This window comes from Canis lupus, chromosome 23, assembly GCF_003254725.2.
Source record: "Canis lupus dingo isolate Sandy chromosome 23, ASM325472v2, whole genome shotgun sequence".
NCBI lineage: Eukaryota > Metazoa > Chordata > Mammalia > Carnivora > Canidae > Canis > Canis lupus.
This window is the reverse complement of record NC_064265.1, coordinates 11,859,829-11,885,060: the sequence shown is the minus strand read 5'-3', so window position 1 is coordinate 11,885,060 and position 25,232 is coordinate 11,859,829. Positions and strand designations below refer to the sequence as shown.

General features: G+C 53.5%; 1 protein-coding gene across 3 annotated transcripts in view; it reads right to left on the bottom strand.

Annotated features, from left to right (window-relative positions):
• Nucleotides 1-12,156: 12,156 nt before the first annotated feature.
• Nucleotides 12,157-25,232, bottom strand: part of ZBTB47 (zinc finger and BTB domain containing 47) — a 14,839-nt gene continuing 1,763 nt past the window's right edge. For 2 of the 3 annotated variants that reach the window (XM_049099848.1, XM_049099847.1), the window contains exons 2-6: nt 19,755-21,326; nt 18,006-18,153; nt 16,386-16,501; nt 15,812-15,956; nt 12,157-15,687 (exon numbers count right to left, since the gene is read on the bottom strand). In XM_049099848.1, the coding sequence (XP_048955805.1) occupies nt 15,320-15,687; nt 15,812-15,956; nt 16,386-16,501; nt 18,006-18,153; nt 19,755-21,245 (2,268 nt within the window). In that variant the 5' untranslated portion in view covers nt 21,246-21,326 and the 3' untranslated portion in view covers nt 12,157-15,319. Of the gene's footprint in view, nt 15,688-15,811; nt 15,957-16,385; nt 16,502-18,005; nt 18,154-19,754; nt 21,327-24,954; nt 25,112-25,232 lie in introns of those variants that run through there. The other variant, XM_025461150.3, reaches the window with a different exon arrangement.

Here is a 25,232-nt window from a genome sequence, read left to right as displayed (position 1 = left end):
ATAGTGCTCACTCCTTACCAGGCATTCCAGTAGCACATTAATATGTGGCTCATTCATTCATCAAGAACCCACTGGGCACTCTTCTCAGTGTTGAGAGTTCATCAGTGAACACATCAGGCAGGAATTCCTGTCTTTATGAAGCTTATGTTCAGCCAAAGCAGTGGGTGGCATGGTCAGCAACAAGTAATTATACAGGATGTCAGATGATAATAACTGCTAAGTAATGAGTAGCAGAGAAGGGGGCATGGGAGGGGTAGTGGTGGTAATAATTTTAGTGGAGTAGTCAGGATGGACTCACTGAGAGGACTCCATTTCAGCATGTTCAAGCCACAGGATAGGAGGATTCTGGGGTGGGGGGTGGGGACAGCTTGAGCAAAGATCCTGAGGTAGGAGTGCACCTGGCATGTTCTAGGAACAGCTGGGAGGAAGCCAGAAGCTGGTGGGGCTGGAACAATGAATGATGAGGTGAATAGGAGAAGATGAGGGAAAAGGGGTAAGGGTGGGGAACCATGTAGGGCCATGTGGGCCAGTTTTTCCCTTCAGGGAAATGGGGAGCCACTGTTTATTACTTAATTATAATTATGGGAAATGCAAACATATCCACAGGTAGAGAGGATAATATGCCAATTTCCCATGTACCCACCTCCCCACTTCAGCAACTATCTAGTCATCAACTCATGGCCAATCCTGTTTCACCTCTGACACCTGCCCTCCACTCTGGTAATTACCCAGGGAGACGACCAGGGATTGGACATGAGTACAGGACAGAGAGGGACAAAGCCTGACTGTGGCTTTCCGTCAAGTCAAGGGAGAATGTCATCTCACTTCATCCTTTAAATTTTTACTCATTTATTTTTTTAAGATGTTATTTATTAGAGAGAGAGAGATTGAGGGAAGGAGAGAGAGAGAGAGTGAGTGAGCACAGGCAGGGGGAGGGGCAGAGGAAAAGGGAGAAGCAGACTCCCTGCTAAGCAGGGAGCCTGACTTGGGTCCCAATCCCAGGATCCCGGGATCATGACCTGAACTGAAGGCAGATGCTTAACCAACTGAGGCACCCAGGTGCCCCTAATTTTTACTCATTTAATCTTATCCAAAATGATGAGGTAGGTATTATTTACCCCCTTTTACAGAAACTGACATTTAGATGGCCAGCAAATAGAGATCAGTCTTACCATGTTTTTGTTTTTCTTTAAACAGCTTTGTTGAGGCGTAAGTGACATACAATGAATTGCACATATTTAAAGTGTACAATTTGGTTAAGTTTTTTCAAAGATTTTATTTATTTATTTATTTGAGAGAGAGAGAGAGAGAGCACATGAGCACAAGATAGAGATACCATGATGGGAGCGGGGCGCAGAGGGAGAGGGAGAAGCAGGCTCACCCTAAGCGGACAGCCCGATGATATGGGGCTTGATCCCAGGACCCTGGGATCGTGACCCGAGCCGAAGGCAGATGCCTAACCAACTGAACCACCCAGGCACCCACAATTTAATGAATTTTGATGATATATGTCCCTGAAACCAGTACCACCATCAGGTTAGAGAACATATCCATCAGCCATGTGTCCTCGTGCCCTTTAATTCCTTTCTCATCTCTCCTCACCAAATCCCCAGCTAGACAGTCACTGGTCTGCTTTCTGTTATGTTACCATCATCCATTCACATTTTCTAAAGTTTTATATAAGCAGAATCATAGACTGTGCTCTGCCTGTCTGTCTGTCCGTCGTTTTGTCCTGACTTCTTTTACTCAGATAACTATTTTGAACTTCATCCAGTCTGTCTACTCATGTTCTGCCTTCATTAGGAATCTTAGCACATCACAAGAGTTATTTAAGAAAAATGCCAAGTGAAATTCTTGAGAAAATTTACACTCATTTTGCCAAGGTCAGAGAACACCTTGCAGATGCGCCAAGAAATTCTACAAGGTCTGTAGCCCTCACTGCATGAGCAGTGAGCCTCACTGCTCACCCAGAGGTAGGCCTGTGGGCTGGTGACTTCACTGCGGAGTATTTGCTGGAGTAGCCATGGTAGGTGTCCATTTGTGACAGACATTTGTCACACTTGGTGGTCTCCTCCCATCTCCTAAGTAGTCTTTCTATGTTCAGGACAGTCCCACATCAGTGGTCCTTCCCCAAGGTAGAAGCCAGAACTTCTGTTCTCAGCCTCCCTGACCTCTGACAGCCTAGAAGAAAAAAAAAAAGCTACTGATAGCCAAGGGACCTCAAAGAGACAGATCAGGGTGCAGTGAAGCCCCCCAGTTCACAAGGCCTTTTATGCATGCTGACTGCCACTGGGTTTTTGGTGTTGCACTTTTAAAAAACTATTGAAAAGATGACTTCTGGCCTAGACAATGTGGGACTCATTTCTCCCTGTTGTTTGCTATTAAGTACAATGATAAACCATAGAAATATGCAAGAGGCAATTAAAGGATAACTCTGAAAGGTGGGAGAAGGATGACTAATTGGTTCGAGACCCTAAGAATAAAAGAACAACTCAGTAGCAGGTGTCACACACACTCAACCAATCAAAGATGACCTGGGTAGGTTTATTCCTCTTGCAAATGGACAGGAATCCCCTGACAATATCAGACAAATGTAGCATCACCAACAAGGGGAGTTTGTCAGAAGCCCATGAAAAACAAGCAGCCAGAGGAAGCGCTCTCCTTCCTGGCCTGAGACCCACCTCCCCTGCCAAGGGACCCTGGGCAACCCGGCCTGGGGAAAGTCCTGCTTTCTCTAGCAGCAGCAGGAGGAATAGGTGGGCACCCCAGCAGTACCAGACAGGCCAAGCAGGTGAAAATAGCACTGTAAAATCTCTAGAAATTAAATTGTCGTTGGAACCTCAGCCCACAAAAGTAGGCCAGCACCTGCATGCCAAACTTAAACAGGGCAACTGCCTGTTTATAAAAAAAAAGAACCAAATAGAACCCAAAGTCTTCTAACATAAAGCCAAAATGTCCAGAGTACGGTTAAAAAAAAAAAAGTGACCTATCATAATAATAATCAGGAAAATCATCACTTGAATGTAGAAAGAATTAGCCAGTGCTAACACTGACATTAATCAAATGTTGAAATTATCTGGCAAGGATTTTATTTATTTATTTATTTAGTTATTTAGTTATTTATTTATTTTTGGCAAGGATTTTAAAGCAGCTATCATAAAAATGTTTCAACTATCAGTACAATGCTCTTGAAATAAATTTGAAAAAGAGAAAAATCTCAGTAAAGAAGTATAATTATATAGAAGAGCCAAATGGAAATCATGGAACTGAAAAACACAATAACAGAAATAAAGATCTGCTAGATAATCTCAATAGAGGGGAGAGATGACAGAGGATAAAATCAGTGCACTTGAGGACAGGTGAATAGGATTTACCCAATCTGAAGAACAGAGAGAGAGAGTAGAGTGAAAAAAAAAATGGATGGCATCTTGGGCCTGTGAGACAATAACCAAAGATCCACCATTTATATTGTGAGAGTCCCAGAAGGAGAGGAGAAAGAGAGGACTGGAAGAGTAATGGAAGGAATAATGGCTGAAAACTTGCAAAATTTGGTGACAGACACACACCTGTAAATTCAAAAAGCTGAGCAAAACCCAAACAGGGATAAACCCAAAGAAATCCATGCCAAAATACATCATAATTAAACTTCCAAACACTAAAGACAAAGAAAATAATCTTAGAAGCAGCCAGAAAGAAAAAAACACATTACCTATATGGGAACACTAATTCAAATGATGGTGGATTTCTCATGGGACACCATGGAGGCCAAAAGAAGTGGCACAACATTTTTCAAGAACTGAAAGAACTGTTAATGATGAATTCTATATTCAGTGAAACTATCAGGAATGAAAGATAGATAATTCCAGGGAATCTTAAAAAACAAAAACAAAAAAACTTTAGGAACTAATAAGTGGGCTCAGTAATGTTGGAGGGTATAAGATCAACACACAAAGATTAAACACATTTCTGTCTACTGACAATGAACATGTAGAAACCAAAATTTAAAACTTAACACCATTTATAATCACTCCAAAGACATTGAAATATTAATGAATATACTTAACAAAACACATACAGGAGCTATGCTAAAAATTATAAAATGCTGATAAAAGAAATCAAAGAAGACCTAAATAAATGGAGAAACATACTATATTCATGGATTGGAAGGCTCAACACAGTAAAGATGTCAGTTCTCCTCAAATTGAACTATAGGTTTAGTTCAATGCCTATCAAAGTTCTAGAAACATTTCTAATATACATAGACAAACTTTTTCTAAATTTTACATGGAAAAGCACAATCTAGAATAGTTAAAACAATCTTAGCAAGGAAGAATAACGTGGGAGGAATCACTCTACCTGATATTAAGGCTTCCTATGTAGCACTAGTAATCAGGATTGTGTGGCATTGGCAGAGCGCCAGACAGATAGATCAATGGAGGATATAGAGGACCCAGAAATAGATCCAAATATGCTCAACTAATTTTTGACAGAGGTCAAAAGCAAGTCAATAGAGGAAAGATATTTTTCAACAAATGGTTACAGAGCCATTAGACATCCAGAGGCAAAAACAGCAACACTTTCAACCTAAATCTCACGCCTTATATAAAAATTAATTCAAAGTGGATCATAGACCAGGGGTGCCTGCATGGCTCAGTGGCTGAGCGTCTGCCTTTGGCTCAGGATGTGATCCTGGGGTCCTGGAATTGAGTTCCGCATCGGGCTCCCTGCAGGGAGTCTGCTTCTCTCTCTGCCTATGTCTCTGCCTCTCTGTGTGTCTCTCATGAGTAAATAAAATCTTTAATTAAAAAAAAGGATCATGGATTTAAAATGTAAAACATTGAAAATAATCTTGAAAAAAGATGAACAAAGTTGGAGGTCTCACACATTTTTATTTCAAACCCTACTACAAACCTACAGTAAACAAACTGTGTGGTCCTGGCATATCGACAGATATATAGACCAGTGGAACAGAACAGAGAGCCCAGAAATAAAGTCTCATATATGGTCAAATGATTGGTGGCTCAGGTACCAAAAGCATTCAGTGGGGAAAAGGCAGTCTTTTCAACAAATGGTGTTCAGAGAACTGGATACTCATATCCAAAAGAATGAGGTTGGACCCTTGTCTTACACCATATACAAAAATAAATTCAAAATGTAAGTACAAAAATTAGAAAGCTTTTGGAAGAAAACATGGGTGAAACTTCATGACATCAGATCTGACAATTTTTTGGATATGACACTAAAAGCATAGGCAACGAAATTAAAAACAGATTAGCCTACATCAAAATTTAAAACTTCTGTACATGGAAGAACACAATTGACAAAAAAGGCTACCCATGGGATAGTAGAAGATATTTGCAAGTCAAATAAAGGATTAATATCCAAAAAATATAAAGAACTCCTAAGACTCAACAATAAAAATAGGGGCAGCCCCGGTGGCGCAGCAGTTTAGTGCCGCCTGCAGCCGGGGGTGTGATCCTGGAGACCCCAGATTGAGTCCCACGTCGGGTTTCCTGCATGGAGCCTGCTTCTCCCTCAGCCTGTGTCTCTGCCTCTGTCTCTCTGAATAAATAAATCTTTTAAAAAAAATTAAAAAATAAAAAAAACCTGATTTTAAAATGATCAAATAAGGACACCTAGCTGGCTCAGTCAGTAGAATGTGCAACTCTTGATCTCAGGGTTGTGAGTTCAAGCCACATGTTGGATGTAGAGATTACTTAAAAACAAAATCTTTTTTTAAAAATGGGCAAAGGTCTTGACTCAACATTTTTCCAAAAAGAGGTACAAATGCCCAATAAGCACGTGAACAGATGTATAACATCACTAATCACTAGGGAAATGTAAACCCAAACCACAAGATACCACCTCATCCATTAGGATGGCAACTATTTAAAAGCAAACAAACAGGAGTTGGTGAAGATGTGCAAAAATTGTAACTCCGTGTGCTGTTGGTAGGAATGTAAAATGGTACAGACACTATGAAAAATAGTATGGTGGTTCATCAAAAAATTAAAAATATAATATACCATATGATCTAGAAATCCATTTCTGGTTATACACCCAAAGGTATTAAAAACAGGTATACTCATGTTCATTGCAGCATGACTCACAATAGCCAAAAGATGAAAGCTACCCAAGAGTCCACCAACAGATGAATGGATAAATGAAACGTGGTTGATATACAAATGGAACATTATTCAGCCTTAAAAAGGATGGAAATTCTGACACATGCTACAACATGGGTGAACCTTGAGGATATTATGCTTAGTGAAATAAGTCAGTCACAAAAAGACAAATATAGTATGATTCCACTTATATAAGATACCTAGGATAGTCAAATTCATGGAGGCAGAAAGTAGAATGGTGGTTGTCAGGGCTTGGGGATGGCCATGGAGGCATAGGGGGTTAGTATTTAATGGGTACAGACTTTTAGTTTTATGGGATGAAAAGAGTCCCACGGATGGATGGTGGTGATGGTTATACAGCAATGTGAATGTACTTAATGCCACTGACTGTACACTTAAAAATGGTTAAGATGGTGACTTTTATGTTATGTGTATTTTACCACAATTTAAAACACACACATACACAGAGTCTTGTCAGTCCCATTACTGGAGTTGGCTATTAAAGAATAAAGTAAGCAAGCATCTTTTTTTAAAAATGTGAAAAAAGGGGCATCTAGGTGTCTCAGTGGATGAGCGTCTGTCTTTGGCTCAAGTCATGATCCCGGGGTCCTGGGATTGAGTTTTGCATCAAGCTCCTCACAGGGAGCCTGCTACTCCCTCTGCGTATGTCTCTACCTCTCTCTGTGTGTTTCTCATGAATAAATAAATAAAATCTTTAAAAAATAAATTAAAAATAAAAATGTGAAAAAAAACTATAAAAATCTTAGAGAAAAAACAACAACAGGAGAGTAGCTTTGGCATTTGGCTAGGGAAAGAGTTCTTTAGACCCAACACCAAAAGCATGATCTATAAAAGGAGAATTTGATAAATTAGATCTCATCAAAATACATAACTTACGATCTGCAAAAGCTAATGTGAAGAGGATGGAAGGACACCCTGCAGACTGAGAGAAAATATTTGCAATATCTAGACACACAAGGAAATCTCAACACTCAACAGTAAAAAAAAAAAAAAAAAAAAGCAATCCAATGAGAAAACAGGTAAAAGACTTGAACTGATATTTCATCAAAGATGATGTGCAGATGGCAAATCATCTCCTGAAAAAGATGTCTGATATTACTCATCAGGGAAATCCAAATTAAAACCACAATATCACCGCACATCTGTCAGAGCAGCTAAAATAAAAAATCGTGACAACACCCAAATGCTGGTAAAGAAGAAGAGAAACCATATCCCTCATACATGGCCAGTGGGGCTGCAAAGTGGTACAGCCTCATAGAAAACACTTTGGCAGTCTCTTATAAAACTAAACATGCCACTATTTACATAACCCAGCAATTGTCCTCTTGGGCATTTATCCCCGAGAAAGTAAAACTTAGGTTTATCCAAAATCTATACGGGAATATTCATAGCAACCATATTAGTAATGGCAAAAAATGAGAAACAGCCCTGTTCTCCTTCACTGGATAAATGTAGTACGCGCGAACTATGGAATAGTACTCAGCAACACTTTTGGGTCAGTTGCGTCAGTCTCCAGGCAATTAGGCTGAATGAAAAAAAGTCAATCCCAAAAGATTGCATACCATATACATTAATATAACATTTTGAAATGACAAAAATTTTCAAATGGAGAACAGATCGTTGGTTGCCAGTGCTGAGGGACAGAGTAGGCGGTCACAGGAGGGGGTTGTGTATAGTGATGGAATGTTCTTTCTCCTTTGTTGTGGTAGATATGTGAACGTACACATGTGATAAAATTCTATAGAAGTAAATACACACACAAGTGAGGACAAGTAAAATTGGGGAAATCTGGTTAAGATCAGTGGAGTGTCAATGTCCTGGTTGTGGTATTGTACTAGTTTTGCAAAATGTTATCACTGGGGGAAACTAGGTACAATGTACAGGAGGTTTTCTGTCTTCTTTTTTTAAAAAAGATTTTATTTATTTATTCATGAGAGACACAGAGAGAAAGGCAGAGACAGAAGCAGATTCCCCATGGGGAGCCTGATGTGGACTTGATCCCAGGACCTTGGGATCACGCCCTGAGCTGAAGGCAGACGCTGAACCAGCTGCATATGAATCTGTAATTATCGCAATAAAAACTCCAATGAAGAAAATGATCAAAGATCACCCAACATTTAAGGAAAATCTCATTTAAAAAAAAGTCTCAGGCAGCCCAGGTGGTTCAGCGGTTTAGCACCGCCTTCAGCCCAGGGCGTGATCCTGGAGATCCAGGATTGAGTACCGCATCGGGCTCCCTGCATGGAGCCTGCTTCTCCCTCTGCCTGTGTCTCTGCCTCGCTCTCTCTGTGTGTCTCTCATGAGTAAATAAATAAAATCTTTAAAGAAAAAAGTCTCATAAGAAACAAACGAAAGGGAAGGAAATTAGAAGCAACAAAGATAAAAATTAGTTGGAAGCAGAAAAAAATCAAACATTGCTAGTAATGGTATCAGAAAGACGCTTACATAATATAGGGTAAGTGCTATTTAAAAAGGAACTTCCAGAGAAACATAGTAGAACTTTTGGAAATTGAAAAGTATAATGACAGAAATGTAATACTCAATAGAAAGGTTAGAAAATAAATTTGAGGAAACCTCTCAGAAAGTAGAACAAAAAAGGCGAAGACCAGGAGACTGGGTAAGAGAATGAGAGAAGCCGCCCAGAGGCCCAAAATCTAAATAAGAGGAGCTGAAGAACAGAGAAAAACTTGGAGAAGAAATGGTTGAAAGCCATAAATCAGGAAAGTTTCCCAAACTGACAGGGCTCACCGAGTACCCCGCTCAACAGATGAGACAAAACCCACACCAAGCACATCGCTGTGAAGGCTCATGAGGCTGGAGGCAAAGCAAAGGCCCTGAAAGCTTTAGAGAGCAGGAAACAGGCCACACACAGCTTCAGGAGTCAAGACGGGATCGGGCTTCTCAGCAGAAACACTGGCATCTAAAATCCTGAGGTGGGGATCCCTGAGTCGCTCAGCGTTTAGCTCCTGCCTTCGGCCCAGGGCATGATCCTGGGGACCTGGGACCGAGTCCCACATCGGGCTCCCTGCATGGAGCCTGCTTCTCCCTCTGCCTGTGTCTCTGCCTCTGTGTGTGTGTGTGTGTGTGTGTGTGTGTGTGTGTGTTTGTGTCTCATGAATGAGTGAATAAAATCTTAAAAAAAAATAAAGAAAAAAAATCCTGAGGGAAAATGATTTCCAACTTAGAGTTCTGAACCCAGGCAAACTCATCCCATGTGAGGGTAGAATAAAAATAGTCAAGATCTTCAGGATTTCGTGCCCTGAAGTGGTCCCGAAGAGAAGCTACATTGTAGGGTTAGGGAAAAAAGTAATTCACTAAGACATGAATCTTCTAGTTAGTTTTCTGCAGTAAACTATAAGGGACACAGTCTCAGCAGAGTGTGTGATAGGGAACGTAGGTCTGGGGATGCTGTTAAGCGGTAAGTGTCCTTACGGGAGATGGCTTCACTTTTGGGCACATGAGGGCCATCCTGCTGCACTGCTCCCGAGCTAGGGTGACAACAAAGCCAGGTTCTGATGGTCTCTAGCTCTGCTGCCTCCTGCATTACTAGGGGGGGACCGATCACATCGGGTCTGGCCATGGCTTCCCATGTGCCCATAAGCCCCACCTTAGGAAGCTCCTGGACGATGGGCTTCACCAAGTTGCAGGAGCTTACCCAGATAGAAGAAGAGAGAGGATTGGGGGAAATGAGAGATCCGCCTAGGAATTGACAACGGGGATCCTCAGAAGAATGGGTGATCCCACCGTGGCTGTGGGGGGAAACCAACCAGTCCAGAGCTGAGTGAGGGTTCTGGAGGGACACTGCCAAGAGGGAGCTGATAGGACACCTGCTGTGTGCACACATACAAGAAGGAGAGTTACAGTTATGGCAGAGTTAAGGGGCACAGAAGTGATAAATACCCAGACACCAATGTAACCACATTTTTAAAAAGAGACGAAAGTAAGACATTGTACAGGAAAGGAAGTGGAATAATATTCTATGACATGGCTTCATTGAGATCAGTGTTTACATAGTCATAATAATATATACACTGAATGTTAATCTAACCCCAAGTAATAATATAACTATCCTTGAAGAAAGGGGAAGAGAAGCTGTGTGTGTGTGTGTGTGTGTGTGTGTGTGTGTGTGTGTGTGTAGTGTTGAAGAAAGAAAGCAATGAATGATACCTAACACTGAATCAATCAGGAAGTAGGAGTGGAGGTGGATTTCATAGGCATGAAAGTAAACCACCAAAAATACCAATCAAATTGGAACTGGTTGCCTATTGGGAGTGGGGAAAAGAAGAAGTACAGGCAACTGCAACTTTGTTTTGTTTTGTTTTTTAAAAAAGGGCTTCCCAGAAATATCTGGCTCTTTCAACTATGTCTAAGAAAAAATTTAATTGTAAAAAATAGATATTTCCCCAGGGATTCCACACAAAACAGTGCTGTGTGGCACCGGGCTGTACTCACAGCATGCACTGGTCTTACCCAGCGCCCAGGAGCAGCTGATGTTATGGAAGGGTGGCGCTGTCCAGGAAGAATCCGTTAGGGAACAAGCCCCCAGACTTCACCTTGCCAGGCCGGGAGCTTCCTAGGGGATGCAGTACAAACTCCAGAGGAATGCATGTGCCACAGTCTCTCTCAGGATGCTCGGGTCCCAGAACCAGGACTCGAGATGGGAGAGGGACCTTTTGTGGCCACCCAGGGCCTCTGGACAGCCTTTCCCCATTGGTGAGTGCTACCTGCCTGAAGTAGAAGACATGCTTGCCTTCCCAGCCTCCGTTACAACTGGGGCATAAATATAGGACCCACCCTCCAGGACATGGGTTGTTAATGAGCTGTTTGGTCCCAAAGAGCAAAACCAAGGGAGAATAAGTGCTGCAGAGATGCCGCCACCACCCAGTGGTCTCCTCCTCCCAGCTCAGCGTGACTCGTGCCTAAGCAGCGCTGGAGTATGAAGTTGGGAACGTTATTAGAATGGGGGGTTGGGGACTGAAGGGAGAGGCTGCGCAGAGAGGCATCATGCAAACAGATGGGTAGCAGGACGGCTGGAGAGCAGAAACGCAGAGCAGAACACCAAGAGTCTAGGGGAGCAGCCCAGTCCTTGGGCTCATCAGCAAGCCTCGTTTTCGGGGTGATCTGGGTGAGCCTGTTCCTTTCCGTCCAAGAAGGTGGGCTGTGTGGGAAGGTGCAGGCTCCCAAATTCTGGGACCTGCTGTTTGGACCCCTGCCCTCAGAGGGCGTGCGTGCAAGAAGAGGAAGCCCTAGTCCTGGGACAGGACCAGCTCCCCCACTCCCATCTCCAGCCTCCACTTGTCAGCGTGGCCTCGCAGAGTACAGCACCTGCACCTCCTCTCTGGCTCATGAAGCCACCCCGCCCTCCTGCTCAGACCCCTCCTCACATATCTTGGGCCAAAGTGCCAAAAACACAGGGGCTTCGTTCACCATGTGGCCCGGAGCCGCGGCTCCATATATTACCTGTGCAATGAATTAATTCATTGGAGGTCCCCATGGAAAGCCGTCTGCTGCCTCCTTGGAGGGCACTAGCTGCCTTCCATGCGAGCTTTTGTCTTCTTGGCGCCCACGTCAGCATCTCTGGTGGCTGCTGGCTCCTTCAAACCGCCCTTTGCCTGCCAAGCGCTGAGCACACGAGTGGGAGTGGCCCCTGCTGCCCTGGGGCTTCCGTGGCTGCACGCCCGGTGCTCGTGGAAAACCATCCTGTCGGGGCCCTGGCCTCCTGTGGGCGCTGCCTCTGGGGATCTCAGCATCAGCACCCCAGGACCTCTCCTCTTTCAATTCCCTTCTGCATCCAGCTCAGGACCAAACATCTCTGCTCCTGCCTCAGTTCCTGCCTCCGCGTGTTCCTCAAGCCCAGCCCGCCCTAAGTGGGAGACGGGGTCTGGAGCGGCTCCGGGGCACAGGGACCCATGCAGCCTGCCGCTGAGCTGCTCGGCTCCCTCGCTCCGGTCCAGGTCTTTCCAGCCAGCAGGCGGGGCAGGCAACATGTAAAGAAGAGGCTGGGCCAAGGGACAGTTGTACGGATTTTATTCCCCTTCACTCATGTCCTCACCCTCCTGCTATCGTCCCCCCCTCATGCACTTGGGGCCCAGACATCAAAGGTCCACACGTCTGGCACAGCCATTCCGCCACCGCTGAGCCCCCAGGGAGGGGAGCTGTGGCAGCACACGCCAAGGTCAGAGGCCAAGGCTCTGGCCCGGCCCGTGGCCCCACCTCATCTCTCTGCTCATCCCCAGCTGGCCCAGGATCAGGGCGCCCGGGGGAGCTGATGAGGGGGCAGGCCCAGGTTTCAGACCCGAGTTCTGGCCAAACGGGCTGAGAAGTTCATCTGGACTGAACCCTGGCCCCCCAGCCCCTCTGCAGTGGGACATGATGATCCTGACCCCAGTTCCCTGCCACCAGCCCTGGGAAGTGGGTGACAGACACCCCAGTCCCCTTCATCCAATATCTAGGTGCTTGTTCATTTGTTTTAGAAACAAAAGGAAATGTAAAAGCTGGTAAAACAAGAACCCCGACCCATACTGGCACTGCTGAGGTTCCATTATTGCTTCAGACCCTTGTGATCTGGCTGGAAAGGAGCTCCTGCCCACACTGGCCCAAGGGGAAGAGAGCATTTAGCACCAGGGACCAGGGCTCCTGCCTCCCAAGGACAGGTGGGACAGGTGGGACAGGTGCCTCCCAGGAGAGGGTTTGGCTGTGCCCACACACAGCTACAATGACCCTTTTGACCAGAGCCCAGCCCACCGTCCAGACCCGTGTGCTCAGAGGAGAGGTGTATTCGAACAGGGAACCCAAGTCCTGGGACAGAGTTTTGATACCCCGCCCCAATACTCATCTCCAGCCTCTGCTTATTAAAGTGTGGCCTCACAGGCACCTGGCCTGGCCAGGGCCGCCCAGGCTCACTCAGTAAGGCTGCAATGGGGCTAGCTGGTGACAAGGCCACTGGTCCCTATGGGAGACCCTGGTGTCAGTGACAGGGGTTGGGGAACCCATGGGGATCCCGACCTACAGCGCACTGGGGGAGATCAACTTTTGGGGGGGGCAAATGTGAGCCAGCTCTGAAGAGCTGCCAGGCACTGGGACCAGAGGCTAGAAGTAGCAAGGAAGAGGAGGAAAGAGAGTGGGGGGGAGGGGACCCTGAGGACGTCATGGAAGCCCAGAGATCAAGGGGAGAGGGGGAGAGGGAGCTACGGTAAAGCAGGAGCCTGGAAGCCTCAGCATCGGAGTCGGGGAGCTGCAGAACTGCGGCCAGGCCAGACAGGAAGCCTTCCCCTCTGAGTGAAGGGCCCACCTTCTCTCTCCAGAGGACGGCAGGACCGTTCTGAGGGTACGTCTGTAGGCTTTGGCTCACCGCCCTAGCCCTACAATGCTGTAGCCCCAAACACAACTAGGCCAGGGCACCGCCCCCTCTGTGCCCAGAGAACAGTCAGGGCTGTGTAGCTTGGATTATAAATCCTCAAATCACTTGGGCTTCTCGGACCTGCCCACATCTGTACAGAATAAAGTGCTTCGTTTATTGATGATTAAAATGTCCCCAGCCCCCAGCCAGCGCCACGGGCCTCACAAGGAGGTCAGAGGGGTTCCAACCCCCTCAGCCCTTGAGCTGAGGGGGCCCAGTCCCCCACCGTCCCCCCCTGCCCCCTGCTGCTGTCCCCTCCCTTGGGCTTAGGCCTGTTCCCACTCCAGCCATGCTTGGGAAGGTGGTGGTGTGGGGGTAGTCATGGGGGTTTAAGGTGCAGAGTATAACAAACAAAACTGTATAAACACAAAAGGAAAGAGCTTAACTAGGAAACACGTAGCTTATGGAACCTTCCTCCCCTTTTTAAAGGCAGGAAATAAAGACGTTAAATGACAACAAAAAAGGGGTGTCCTATTAGTGCCAGCCTCATGGGGGCAAGCGTGGGGCACAAGCTGGGGCTCCCCCAGAATCCCCCCCTACCCTGGGGGCCTGAATGTGTGGGCTCCTCACTGACAGTGCTACAGGTACCCAGCCACAGTGTAGAGGCCCAGGAAGGACAGGGGTGCTGGACACCAGCCTGGAGTGGGTTGTGGCCAGGCCCAGGAAGAGGAGGAGGCCTCTGCCTTCTGAGCAGGGATGGGTACAGACACACACACATCTCCTCTGGTGCGGAGAGACGACCAGGGCAGCTGGTGAGGACCCGGGGGCTCTGTGAACAGCAGCCCCGCCCCCTGCCCCACTGATAGCACCTTGAAACCTTCAAACAGCGCCTCCTTCTCAGGACCTGCCCTTGGGGTTCTCCCATTTGCAGGGACTCTTGGACTGCAGCCCTTGGGATCTGGTGCTGCGGGAGCCAGCCCGTCTGCCCACCCAGGGCCTAGCTCCCAGCCCCCTGAGGCCCAGCGGCTTCTGGGGATGTCCTCTCCTGGACTTGGGGACCTCGGTGCAGCCTGGTACAGCTCAGGGATCCCCGTGCTTGCTGACAGGGTGGTGGGTGGGTGAGCAAATGCCTGGGGTCCAGCCCCTGTCTCCCCCACCGCACACGGTGCAAAGCTGGGTCTGCAGCCTTCACACTTCACCCTACTCCCTCCACCACATGCTCATGGGAGTCCACACTCAAGCCCCTGCCCCGGTGTCCACAGCCCTCAGATCCACGGCTTCTTCCCGGGAGGCTGGCACCCCAACTTTCCCCCAAGCCCTCCAGGATGAGGAGGCAAGTTGGGGGGGCACGGGGGAGGCAGAGATGAGCCACTGAAACTGACCGAAGCCTGCCTGGCCAACCCCCTAGGGCTCAGGCCTCAGCAGAGTGACCGGTCACACCTGCTCCCCAGCGCCTCCCTTCCTGCTGTACCTGCTGCCTCCAGTACCCGCCTCACCTGGAGGGGGTGCTGCAAATAGTTTCCTCTCTTTTCTTTTTCCTTCGCTTCCAAAAAAAATAATAATAAAATAAAATAAAATAAAGGCTTCAAGGAGTCACTGCAAAGGGGGGCACTTGGGAGTGAGGTGTCCTCCACCTGCACTGGGCCACCAGCCCGCACGCCCACAGGGTCAGGGGCTCAGGCGGCCCGCGTCCAGCCGCGTCCAGAGGTGGCGGCCGCGGGGCCCGGCCGGTGTCCGCCGTCCCACGGGAAGGAGGGGAGGGCAGGAGGGGGTCCCCCCGAGGCGGCCCCGGGCTCCGGGCCACCCACCCCACCTGGCACGCGCAGGTGGGCAGTCAGTTGTTGGCGCTCATCCTGCCGCCCGAAGTGGCAGTGGTGGAGAAGAGGGGCGGGGGGGGCGGCAGGTGGGGCGCGGGCGGCAGGGTCTGGGGCAGCCCCGGGAGCAGGGGCAGGGCGTGCGCTGCGGCGGGCTGGGCGGGGGGCAGGCCCGGGCCCGAAGAAGGGGGGCCGTCGGCGGCCAGCGGGTGGCTGACGCGGAAGCACTTCTCCTTGTGCGCCTTGAGCATGTTGGAGAAGCGGAAGCGCTGGCCGCACACGTCGCAGGGGTAGGGCTTCTCGCCGGTGTGCGTGCGCCGGTGCCGCTTCATGTTGGGTCGGCTGGTGAAGCTCTTGCCGCAGATCTCGCAGATGTACGGCTTCTCGCCTAGGCGCCGGCAAAGCGGGGAGTCACCGAGGGGTGGGCGCCCCAGCTGTGCAGGCGCCCCGTTCCCGGCCCGGCAGTCCAGAAGGCAGCGGGGCGGGGCCGAGGGGGGCCCCGGGGGGCGTACCTGTGTGCGTCTTCATGTGCTCGTCGAAGTACTGCTTCATGTTGAAGTCCTTGCCGCACCACTGGCACATGAACTGCTTGTGGCCGATGTGGATGCTCATGTGCGACCGCAGCTGGTACTTGTACTGGAAGCGCTCGTTGCAGTTCTGGGGGTGGGGCGGAGGTGAGGCAGGGCGGGCGGGGTGCGGGGAGGACACCCTGGGGCCGGGCCTGGGGGGCCGCTGGCAGGCAGGGCCCAGGAGAGGGTGAAGTCCGGGAGTGGGAAGAAGCCACAGAATGGAGTCCTCAGGCCTAGCGCCGAGGGCCCCCCCAAATCCTTCCTCCTTGTGGGGAGGCCCTCCTCATCCGCGCCCGCAGCCGTCTCTGCTCTGCCTGAGGTTCCTCTGTCCACCTCCCCAGAAGGCCCGTCCCAGGCGTGGTTTCGGCCCAAGGAGCCCGCTCACCCTCAGTGTGCCGGGCGGGTGGGGCGGTGGGCAGACTCCACTGCCCCCAGCTCCCTGGCTTTTAAGCAGCTGCTGCAACTGATCCCTGCCCATCCGGGGTGGCCCCTGGGGCAGGGGCAGAAAGGGACTCACCTCGCATCTGAAGGGTTTCTCCCCAGAGTGCTGCAGCGAGTGCACTTTGAGAGACATGCTTCGTTTGAAGGACTTCCCACAGGTCTCACAGGTGAAGGGCATGTCCTTGGTGTGGGCTGCAGGGCAGGCCGTTTTGTCTCAGGGTAACCCCCATGGCTCCTCTCGGGGGTCCCTGCCTGGCTGCCTCCCATACGGGGCCTCCTGGGATGCCCCCCTATTCCAGGGTCTGCCTCAGGGCCTCAGGCTGGGACCTGGGGCTGACTTGCAGGCCAAGCCCCTTCTCTCTGGGCTAGGTCTGTCCATCTGCTCTCAAGTCTGGTCAGACTAGCATGGAGGCCCTCGTGTTCTTCAGCCTCTGGCAAAGGCTGCCTCACTCCCAAAGCTTCCGGGAGAGAGCAAAGGACCTCAAGCAGGATTGACTTCAGCTCAAACCCTGGCCCCACCGCTGACTCCCTGCACAGCCTCTGCGTGCCCCAGTGCACCCTTCTACAGAGAGGCTAGGAGTAGTCTTAGGTCTCAAAGGTGGGCTTTTCATGGGATGACACTGAACAGTCCAGAGGGAGTTAACTGTGCTCCCCTCAAAACCACGGACAGGTGAGGACTAACAAACTCTTCAAGGAAGATCTGGGAGGAAGCAACTGGAGCCAGAGAGGTCATCCCCTTACAGCTCGGAGCTGGGGAACCCAAGCCCAGGAAGACCACTAGTCCTGGGCTACTCAACATGCTCCCAGCTGGGACCTCCATCCAGGGGTCCCTGCTCCCAGGTGGCTGCAGCAAGGGGGTTAGGCCTGGCCAGGAGCCACACCTCCCTTTCTTTGCCTCCCTTGGGGCCCTTGAGCCCCAAGCAGGCAAAGAAAGGAGGGCCACCTGAACCCCAGGCTCCCTGTCAGGCTCTCCGAGAGGGGAGGGACAGCCATGCCCAAGGCAGAGGAGTAGCCCAGCATACATTTGCGGGGCCTTCCTCATTACCGTGTTTGATTCAGAGAAGCCTGAAGCCCTGTAAAGGCTGGAAGGTGAGGGCAGCCCCGGTGGCGCAGCGGTTTAGCGCCGCCTGCAGCCCAGGGCGTGATCCTGGAGACCCTAGATCGAGTCCCACATCGGGCTCTCTGGATGGAGCCTGCTTCTCCCTCTGCCTGTGTCTCTGCCCCTCATTCTCTCTCTGTGTCTCTATGAATAAATAAGTAAAATCTTTAAAGGAAAAAGGCTGGAAGGTGAGAAAAATTTAGATGCACAGCTGTCCTTAAACTGAGACAGGGCCTGTGTCAGCCCACATGGCACTTTGCGTAATGGAGGAAAAGGTACACCTTTCCCTGGTGGCCACAACCCCATACTGAGATGCACAGTCTGGTTAGCAGTGTGCCAGCTGGATTCTGGTCCCCATCTGCCATCTTGTCCAGGAGCCCTCGTGCAATGTGCAACTTGTCCAACTGTACACAGTAGCCCCGACCTCTGAGTCTATCCAGGTCACACCTGCCACTACAACCAGCCTCCCCAGGCTTCCCAATTGAGAGGGGCCTTCTCACACCTTCCCAATACCCTGGGATGGAAGTCCTTCCCAGCACAAGCAACAGCTGGCCCAGCTCTGACCTCAGGCCCCATCCTCTCCCGGCCCAGACTCACCAACCATGTGCTTGCGCACATGGGCCATGGTGTAGAACTTCTTCTCACAGATCTCACATGAGAACTTCTTCTCAGCATAGCCATGCACGATCTTGTTGTGCTCATGGAGGGACCAGAGCTTCTTAAAAGCTTTGCCGCATGTCACACACTGCAGGGTGAGAGGATGACAGGTCCCGGGTCCTGAGTCCGGACCATATGACCTGGAACAATCTGCCCCCTCTCTGGACCTCAGTTTCTCCACCTGAATTGTGCTGGAGGAAGAGCCCTCAATGTCCAGTGACCTGCCAAATCTGACGTTCTGGGAGTTGGGAAACGTTCTGGGTAACTCCCTGGAAACATGCCCACCTATCCGGGGCTGCAGCCTGGGCCCCCCCCCCACCATCCTTGACCTTAGCTTGGGTCAGGGGACACCTATACCAGGAAGCCCTACTACTCTGTGCTCATCTCAACAAGGTACCTGTCTATAGAGGGGAGACACATAACTGGCTGAAGGGCCATGACATGTGAGGAGGCCACACACGCTGTACGTGGAGAAGCCCTCCTAAGATAACAGGCCCACCAGAGTGGGGCACCATCTCTGCTGCCTCCCCCCTACTGGGACCCAAGGAGAGAGGTGCCAGAGGGCCAGCTTTGGGGATGGCGGGAACTGCAGGAGGTCTCATGTCCCGTGAGGAAATGGAAGGTGGTGGGAACCCTGGGGGCTGCGCTCCCCTCCTGCTCTTGTCCTACTGATTCCTGAAGGACACACTTCTAGAGGGCTGGAGTAGGTCAGGGCATGAGCAGAAATGGGTCAGGGTGTCCAGGTCAGAAGAAGCACACGCATCTTTCTCCCTCAGGAGGAAGACTCAGGTGTGTGCAGGTGGAGAGGCAAAGGGCAACCCAGCGGGCAGGCAAGTGGGAACAGGTGCAGGAGGGTGGGGCAGGAGACCAGGTAACCCCCAGGTAACACTTTCTCCACAGGGCACAGGAATTAGCAATTAGCTCAGGCAATTAGTACCCGCCTACCTGCTGCTCCTACAACTTCCTCCCGGCCAGAAGAGATACAAAGCAGCCTGGCGGGCCCTGTGCTACCCAAACCCTGAGAGGCCAGGCTGGCACACACTCCGGCTGACCCAAGGCCTGGCAGGCAGCCCAGCTCCCCTGCTTGGCCTCGGCAGCCCCTGCTCTTCCCAAATTTCTCATCCAATCCCTCTTCCCAGGCTCAGGCCAGCTGGCATCTCCAAAGAGCTGACAGCAGGGGCTTCCTCCTGCTTGGCCACCCCTTGCTGTATCCAGACTTTGTAGCAAAGTGGAAATGGCGCCCCCTCTGGGCAAACCCTACCTTACCTCGTCTGTGCTTTTGTGCAGTGCACGATCCGTGAAACTATACATGATGGCCCCGCTGGCTTTCAGCAGCTCTAGGATTTCCTAAAAAACACGGGCTCCCCCCTCCTCAGAACTGGCTACCCACCAGCCACCAGTACACAGACAACTCCCTCTTCTCATCCTCTCCTTGGCCCCTCTGGCCAAGGGTACTGTTTGTTCCTGTCCGATCTGTAAGTGTCTCCATGTGCCAAAGCCGAGGTCTACCTGCCTCCTGCAGGAAGCCCTCCCTGACTTATCCCCTGGGCTCTCATCACCCTGGGCCCGGGTTGGCCCAAAGGGCCCAGGTAAGCCTGGCCTCCCTAGCCTGTGTGGGTGATGCAGGCGCAAGACACTGGGTGCGTGGCCTGGGCGGCCTACCCCAAGGAGCCCCCGAGGCCCACCCACCTGGATGTTGCGCTCGCAGTCTGTCTGCCGGTGCAGCAGCAGCTCGCTCTCCAGCAGGAAGCGCTTGCCGCACTGGTCACAGATCTGCATGCGGCTGTGGGTCACGTTCATGTGCTTCTCCAGGTACCAGCGGTTGTTGAAGACACGAGGGCACTTCTGGCACGGGTGGTGCTGCTTCTCTTCCAGCTTCACCTTGGCCCCCAGCCCGTCAGCGGCCTGTGGCCCCGCGCGGGCTGGCGCAGAGGCTCCTCCCGGAGCCGGCTTGGGCCTCTTCCCGCCCCGAGGCCTGGCCTCCTCGGGCTCAGGGGGGCCTCGGCGTCTGGCGTTCTCTCGAGACCGCGTGGCCATACGACTGTGGGCAGGGGGCTCTGCCCTGCCGCCCCGCCGCCCCGCCGGCCCCTGCCTGCTCGCTGCCTCCCCCTCCTCGTCCTCCTCCTCCTCCTCCGAGCTCTCTTGATCCTGCTCACTGTGCCCTTCCTCTTCCTCCTCCTCTTCCTCCTGCTCGCTGTGTGCTTCCTCCTCCTCGTCTTCCTCCTCTCCCTGACTGCCACCCTCCTCCTCCTCTTCCTCCTCCTCCTCCTCCCCTCCACTGCCACCACCCTCCTCCTCCTCCTCGTCCTCCTCTTCCTCCTCGTCCTCCTCTTCTTCCTCCTCCTCGTCCTCCGAGTGTCTCTGCAGCCCGTCTTCCCGGCCCAGCACCATGGTGGCCGGGCCCGTGGTGGTGCCCGGCTTCCCCTCGGGCCCCGTGGACACGTGCAGAGTCTGGTTGTTGAGGTTCACCTCCACGATGATCTGGGACTGCTCCCGGTGGCTGTAGGTACCAGCGCCCCCTAGCTCCTCCTCCAGCCCCTCCCCACCCTCCAGCTTGCACAGGCTGCCCGCCGGCCCGCCGGCCTCCTCCACGCCACCCTCCTTCTCCTCCTTGAAGAAGGGCTGAGCCGGCCCGATGGCAGCAGGCACTGTGCCACCCGCGGTCCCTGCCCCGTCCTCGACACGCACAGAGTAGGGGTCAGGGCCCTCCCGGGCATAGATCTTAGGCAGGCCTGGGGCGTCCGCCTCCTGCTTGATGTCGCAGTAGTAGGGTGGTGCGGCCGGGGTGCAGCCGGTGGCCGGCTGGGCCAGGGCCACAGCGCTGGGGCCCGGGGGGCCTAGGGAGCGGGCGTCCAGCAGCTCCTGGCAGGACGCGGCGATGTCAGCCATCTGCAGCAGCGAGGCGGCACTGAGCACCTCGTGGACGTTGGCCGCGTTGACCAGCAGCTTGGAGGTGTAGATGAAGTTGAGGATCTGCTGCAGGCCGCCGGGTGCCAGCGCCTCCAGGGACAGCTCCACGCGCTGCAGCTGCTTGTTCTGGGTGAAGAGCGAGTGGAAGAACTGGCTGTAGGCGGCCAGCACGCCCTTGTGTGCAGGGAAGACGCTGCGCTGGGGCACCAGCACCAGGTCCACGTCGCAGAGGTCAGGCTGGAAGAGGCGCTGCTCGTTCAGGCGGCCCATCAAGCAGGCGAAGTGCAGCGCCACGTCCTCCACCAGCGAGAACTCGGCCGCCGGTGAGTCTGTCGTCTTCTCAACCAGCAACTGCGGGGCAGAGGGCACAGGTCAGGTCAAGGCCAGTGACCTGGGCAGCGCCCACCCTCCGGGAGGCAGCCTGCCCATCACTCCTGGCTCCACGTTCTATAAAGGAGCCGAAGCTCCGGCAAGGACGCAGGGGAACCAGGACTCCAGCCCGAGCCAGCCGCCCCTTAGAGCTCAGACTCCAATCGCGACCGTCGGCTCCTGGGTGAGGGCTAACCTTCCTGGGCCTGCAGCTCTTCCCCGTGAAACAGGTCATCCTGCGCAAGGAAGGGGGAGAAAGGAAAGAGGAAGGAACGGGGACTAGGGTCACCGACATCCAGGAGTGCCTGGGACCTACGGGTTTCCTGGGATGTGGGGCTTTCTGTGCTAAAACCAGGGCCAATCCAGGCAAACTGGGGCGAGGTGGTCGGTTCCCCCAGACCCGAGCATTCCTTCAGCACGTCCTATGCTCCACGGGTTCTCTGCCTCATACTCCCTCGCACATACAAATGAAGCCACCCTGCCCAACCTCAGGTCCCTCAAGCATGAAAGTCAGGCTCACCAGCTTCTGCTTGGCCTCTGGCTGCTACTGTACCCCTAGGGGTAGTACTTAGGAAACCCCTCACCTCACCAGCAGTGGGGGCCTCAAGGCCTGGGCCCAAGGCTTTGCAGGGGTAGAAATTCTTGTGAAGAAATCTAGGCCCAGGCCTTGGTCCCACTGCCCTGCTGGAAGAGGCTGATGGGATCTAGCCTGCCCCTTCCTACTGGGCCAGGCTGCTGCTCACGGCCTCAGGCCTGGCTGCTGGCAATTCCCCCTCATACGGGGGTTCTGTGGGGGTAGAAGGACAGAGCTGAGTTTCCCATCTACCATGCTTAGAGACGGGAGGCCCCCAAAGCCTGCCCTAGACCCTCTTCTCTCGAAGGCCCTCAGACCCCAGGACAGGTATGGTCCAGGCCCACAGGCTCTGAGGTGGCCCCATCTTGGAAGCCACACTACCTGGGGCCTTTGGAGCCTCAGAGAGGCCCTCAAAGTCTGGTGGGTCAGATTATCAGGCCCTTGAGCCACATCCAGAACCCGTGATTTGTCGAGAAATAAGGGCTGGCTTAATCATGACTGGCTTCTCCATAGCAGCTTTCCCAAAAGGTGAACCCCACAGGGGGGCAGGCTGCCCACTGCCTTGCCCGGGCCACAGGTGTTCACTTAATATCTACCGACCACCTGCCCACCTGGACCAATCCCACAGGTCCCAGCCTCTGGCCATCCTCAGGCTCTGTCTAGCTGGGTCAGAGCCTCCTATATTTGAGAGGTACCTAGCCCCACTGCCACAATGCCATCAGCTCTCTCTCCCAAGCACCTCCCTGCAAGCCATGGGATGAAACCCCAGTCCCTTCCATCCATAGCCAACCCAACTGTCCGTGCTAGTCCTTCCATTGGTGGGGGAGCAGTGGGTGGGCACAGACTGGGCTGGGGGGTGTTATCTATGTTCACCTTCTCAGTTGCCTCAAGGAGAATCGGCCCTGGGCCTCTGGACGAACCTGGAGGAGCCACAGGGGCAACCTGCTTTCTGATCAGCCCTGCCCCGCACCCCCACCCCTGCGTACCCACCCTATGCTCTCTCAGCTCACAGCCTGGCCAGCCTCCTGACCATGGACACCATCTTCCTTGAGTTCTCCCACACTGCCTTCCCCGCAGCCAAGAAGCCACCCATCTTCCCCTCTGTCTCAGGGCTGCTGGCCTGTCCAGGCCTGGCCAATCTAACAAGGATATGGTGCCAAGTCCCTCCCATCTCCCTCCTCTGACTCATTCTGATTCATCTTCTGGGACCAAACTCTATTGCCCAGATGGGGAAACCGAGGCTCAGAATGGGTTCTGTGAGCAAAAGCAGAGCCCCTGGCCTTCCAGCTCTGCTAAGGCCACCCTTTCCCTGCTGGACTGGACTAGACACCACGCCATAGGGATGGATTTCTTGGCTTTCAGTTACTTAAAAAGCAGGAAGAGGCATCTGGGGAACCTCTGACTCAGGGGACCGGCTGGGCTCCCTGGGACCCCACCACTACCTCAAGCAACCTGCAACCTCCTCCCCTGAGCTACTGTCACCTGCGGGTCAGGGAGGGCTCAGGATGCAACTTAGGTTGTGACAGGCAGGGCCTCTAAGGGCCACTGGGGGGCCAGACAGTGGCAGAAATGGCTTTAGATAAGGGCTTCTTAAAGCCAAGCCCGTTGAGGGGAGCTCATCCTGGGTCCCAGGGCCCCAGTACCCTCCAGTGCCTACCTGGCTTTGGAAAGAAAGGGGAGTGCCTGACCTTCCTGTGTGCAGATCTGGTCCCTCTGGCCCCAGCAGGGAAGGAGGGATAGGGGTTAGCCTGGAAGATACTGGTGCCCCCAAAGACTCCATTCCCAGGGCAGTAAGCCCCAAGCCAGCACCACCCTGCCCCCTGGAGGGGCCTCAGACTCTCAGACTCTCAGGCACCCTGGCGGGGCTTCCTTGACAGGGCACAGCCCTGCTGCCAGAGTCCATACTCCAGCGGGGCTCAGCCACCCCCTCCCCCTACCTGGCACCTCCCATGCAAAACCCACCAGCTGTGCCTGCCTGCCTCCCTGCCCAGCCAGATGTGCCAGGTCCTGGAAGTGCACATATCCCGCCCTATGGGCCTGGCCAGCTGCAGCCACACACCCCACCCTCAAGTCCAAGCCAGGTCAGCCTGTCTAAGATGCACCATCAGGCCAGTGGTCAGGCACCCTGTTGGCGGGAGCCTCAAGCCCTCAAACTCTACCTGCCAGCGACACTGCGGGGTGGGGCTTGGGGGAGTGGGAGGTCAGGTGCCAGGGACACCTGCTGAGATTGCTCACCAGGGCCAGAGCCTTCTGCATCCCAGGGGCACCCTGTCTCCGTGCCATGAAGCCACGGGCTCCCTAGACTGCCAGGTACCTCCCTGGAGGCCCTGGGCTGAAACCTGGGCACGATCTGCACCACCCCCCAAACACCCACGCCAATCCTCACTGCCGGGCAGCCGGGGGTGGGGCCCACCGGAGCAAGGGGGAGCAAGGGGGAGCAAGGGGGAGCAAGGGGAGCAAGGGGGCACAGGTTCATGACTTCCAGGCTCCTCCTCTTGGAGAGGGGGTGTCTGTGCCAGCCTCTTCTGCGCTCATGGCCCCATTCCTTTCCCAGGACACAGGCCCAGAGAGGGCAGAGGACTGGCCCAAGGTCACACAGTAGTTTGGACCGGAGCTGCGGGCGTCCCGCCCCAACACACCCCGCTTGGCCCCGTCGCCCCAAATCCCCAGGCAGGGCGGCTCCGGCGCCCACGTGGCCCAAGGCCCAGGCGGGAATCCGACCTCCCCCTCCCCCCCATCACCCAGCCCGAGGGCGGCGCCGTCCCAGGCTCGGAGAGGCGCCCCCCTCCGCGGGTGCCTAGCAGGACTCCAGCCTCCCGCGCCCGGGCCCCCACCCCAGGAATTTAACCCCCTCCCCGCCGAGGGCCGCGCCACAGCGCCGCGTTCCCGGCCGCGGGGACCCGCGAGAAGGGGCCGGGGAGCCCCGGCAGGGAGGAGGTCCTCCAGCTCCTCCGCCCCGAGCCGGCGGGCCGCGCGCTCGGAGGGCACACGGGCAGGTGGGCGGATAAGCGGCGGGACAGGCAGGGCCTTGCGTACCATGGTGCCGTGGCGCTGGGGGCTCACAGGGCCCCGCGGGATCGCGCTGCCCCCGGCGGCCGGGCCGGGGCCGCTCCATGAAGCGCCGCGCTGGGGGCCGCCCCCGCGCAGGGCCCCGCGACCATGGCCCCCGGGGGCGCGGCCGGGCGGGCGGAGGCGCAGGGCCGCGGCGAGTCCAGCCGCCGAGCAGCTGCGGCCCCAGAGCCTCGGGCGCGGCGGGCGGGGGGCGCGGGGCGCCGATTGGAGCCCGCGCGTCAGCTGGGGCCGCCGTCTGGACG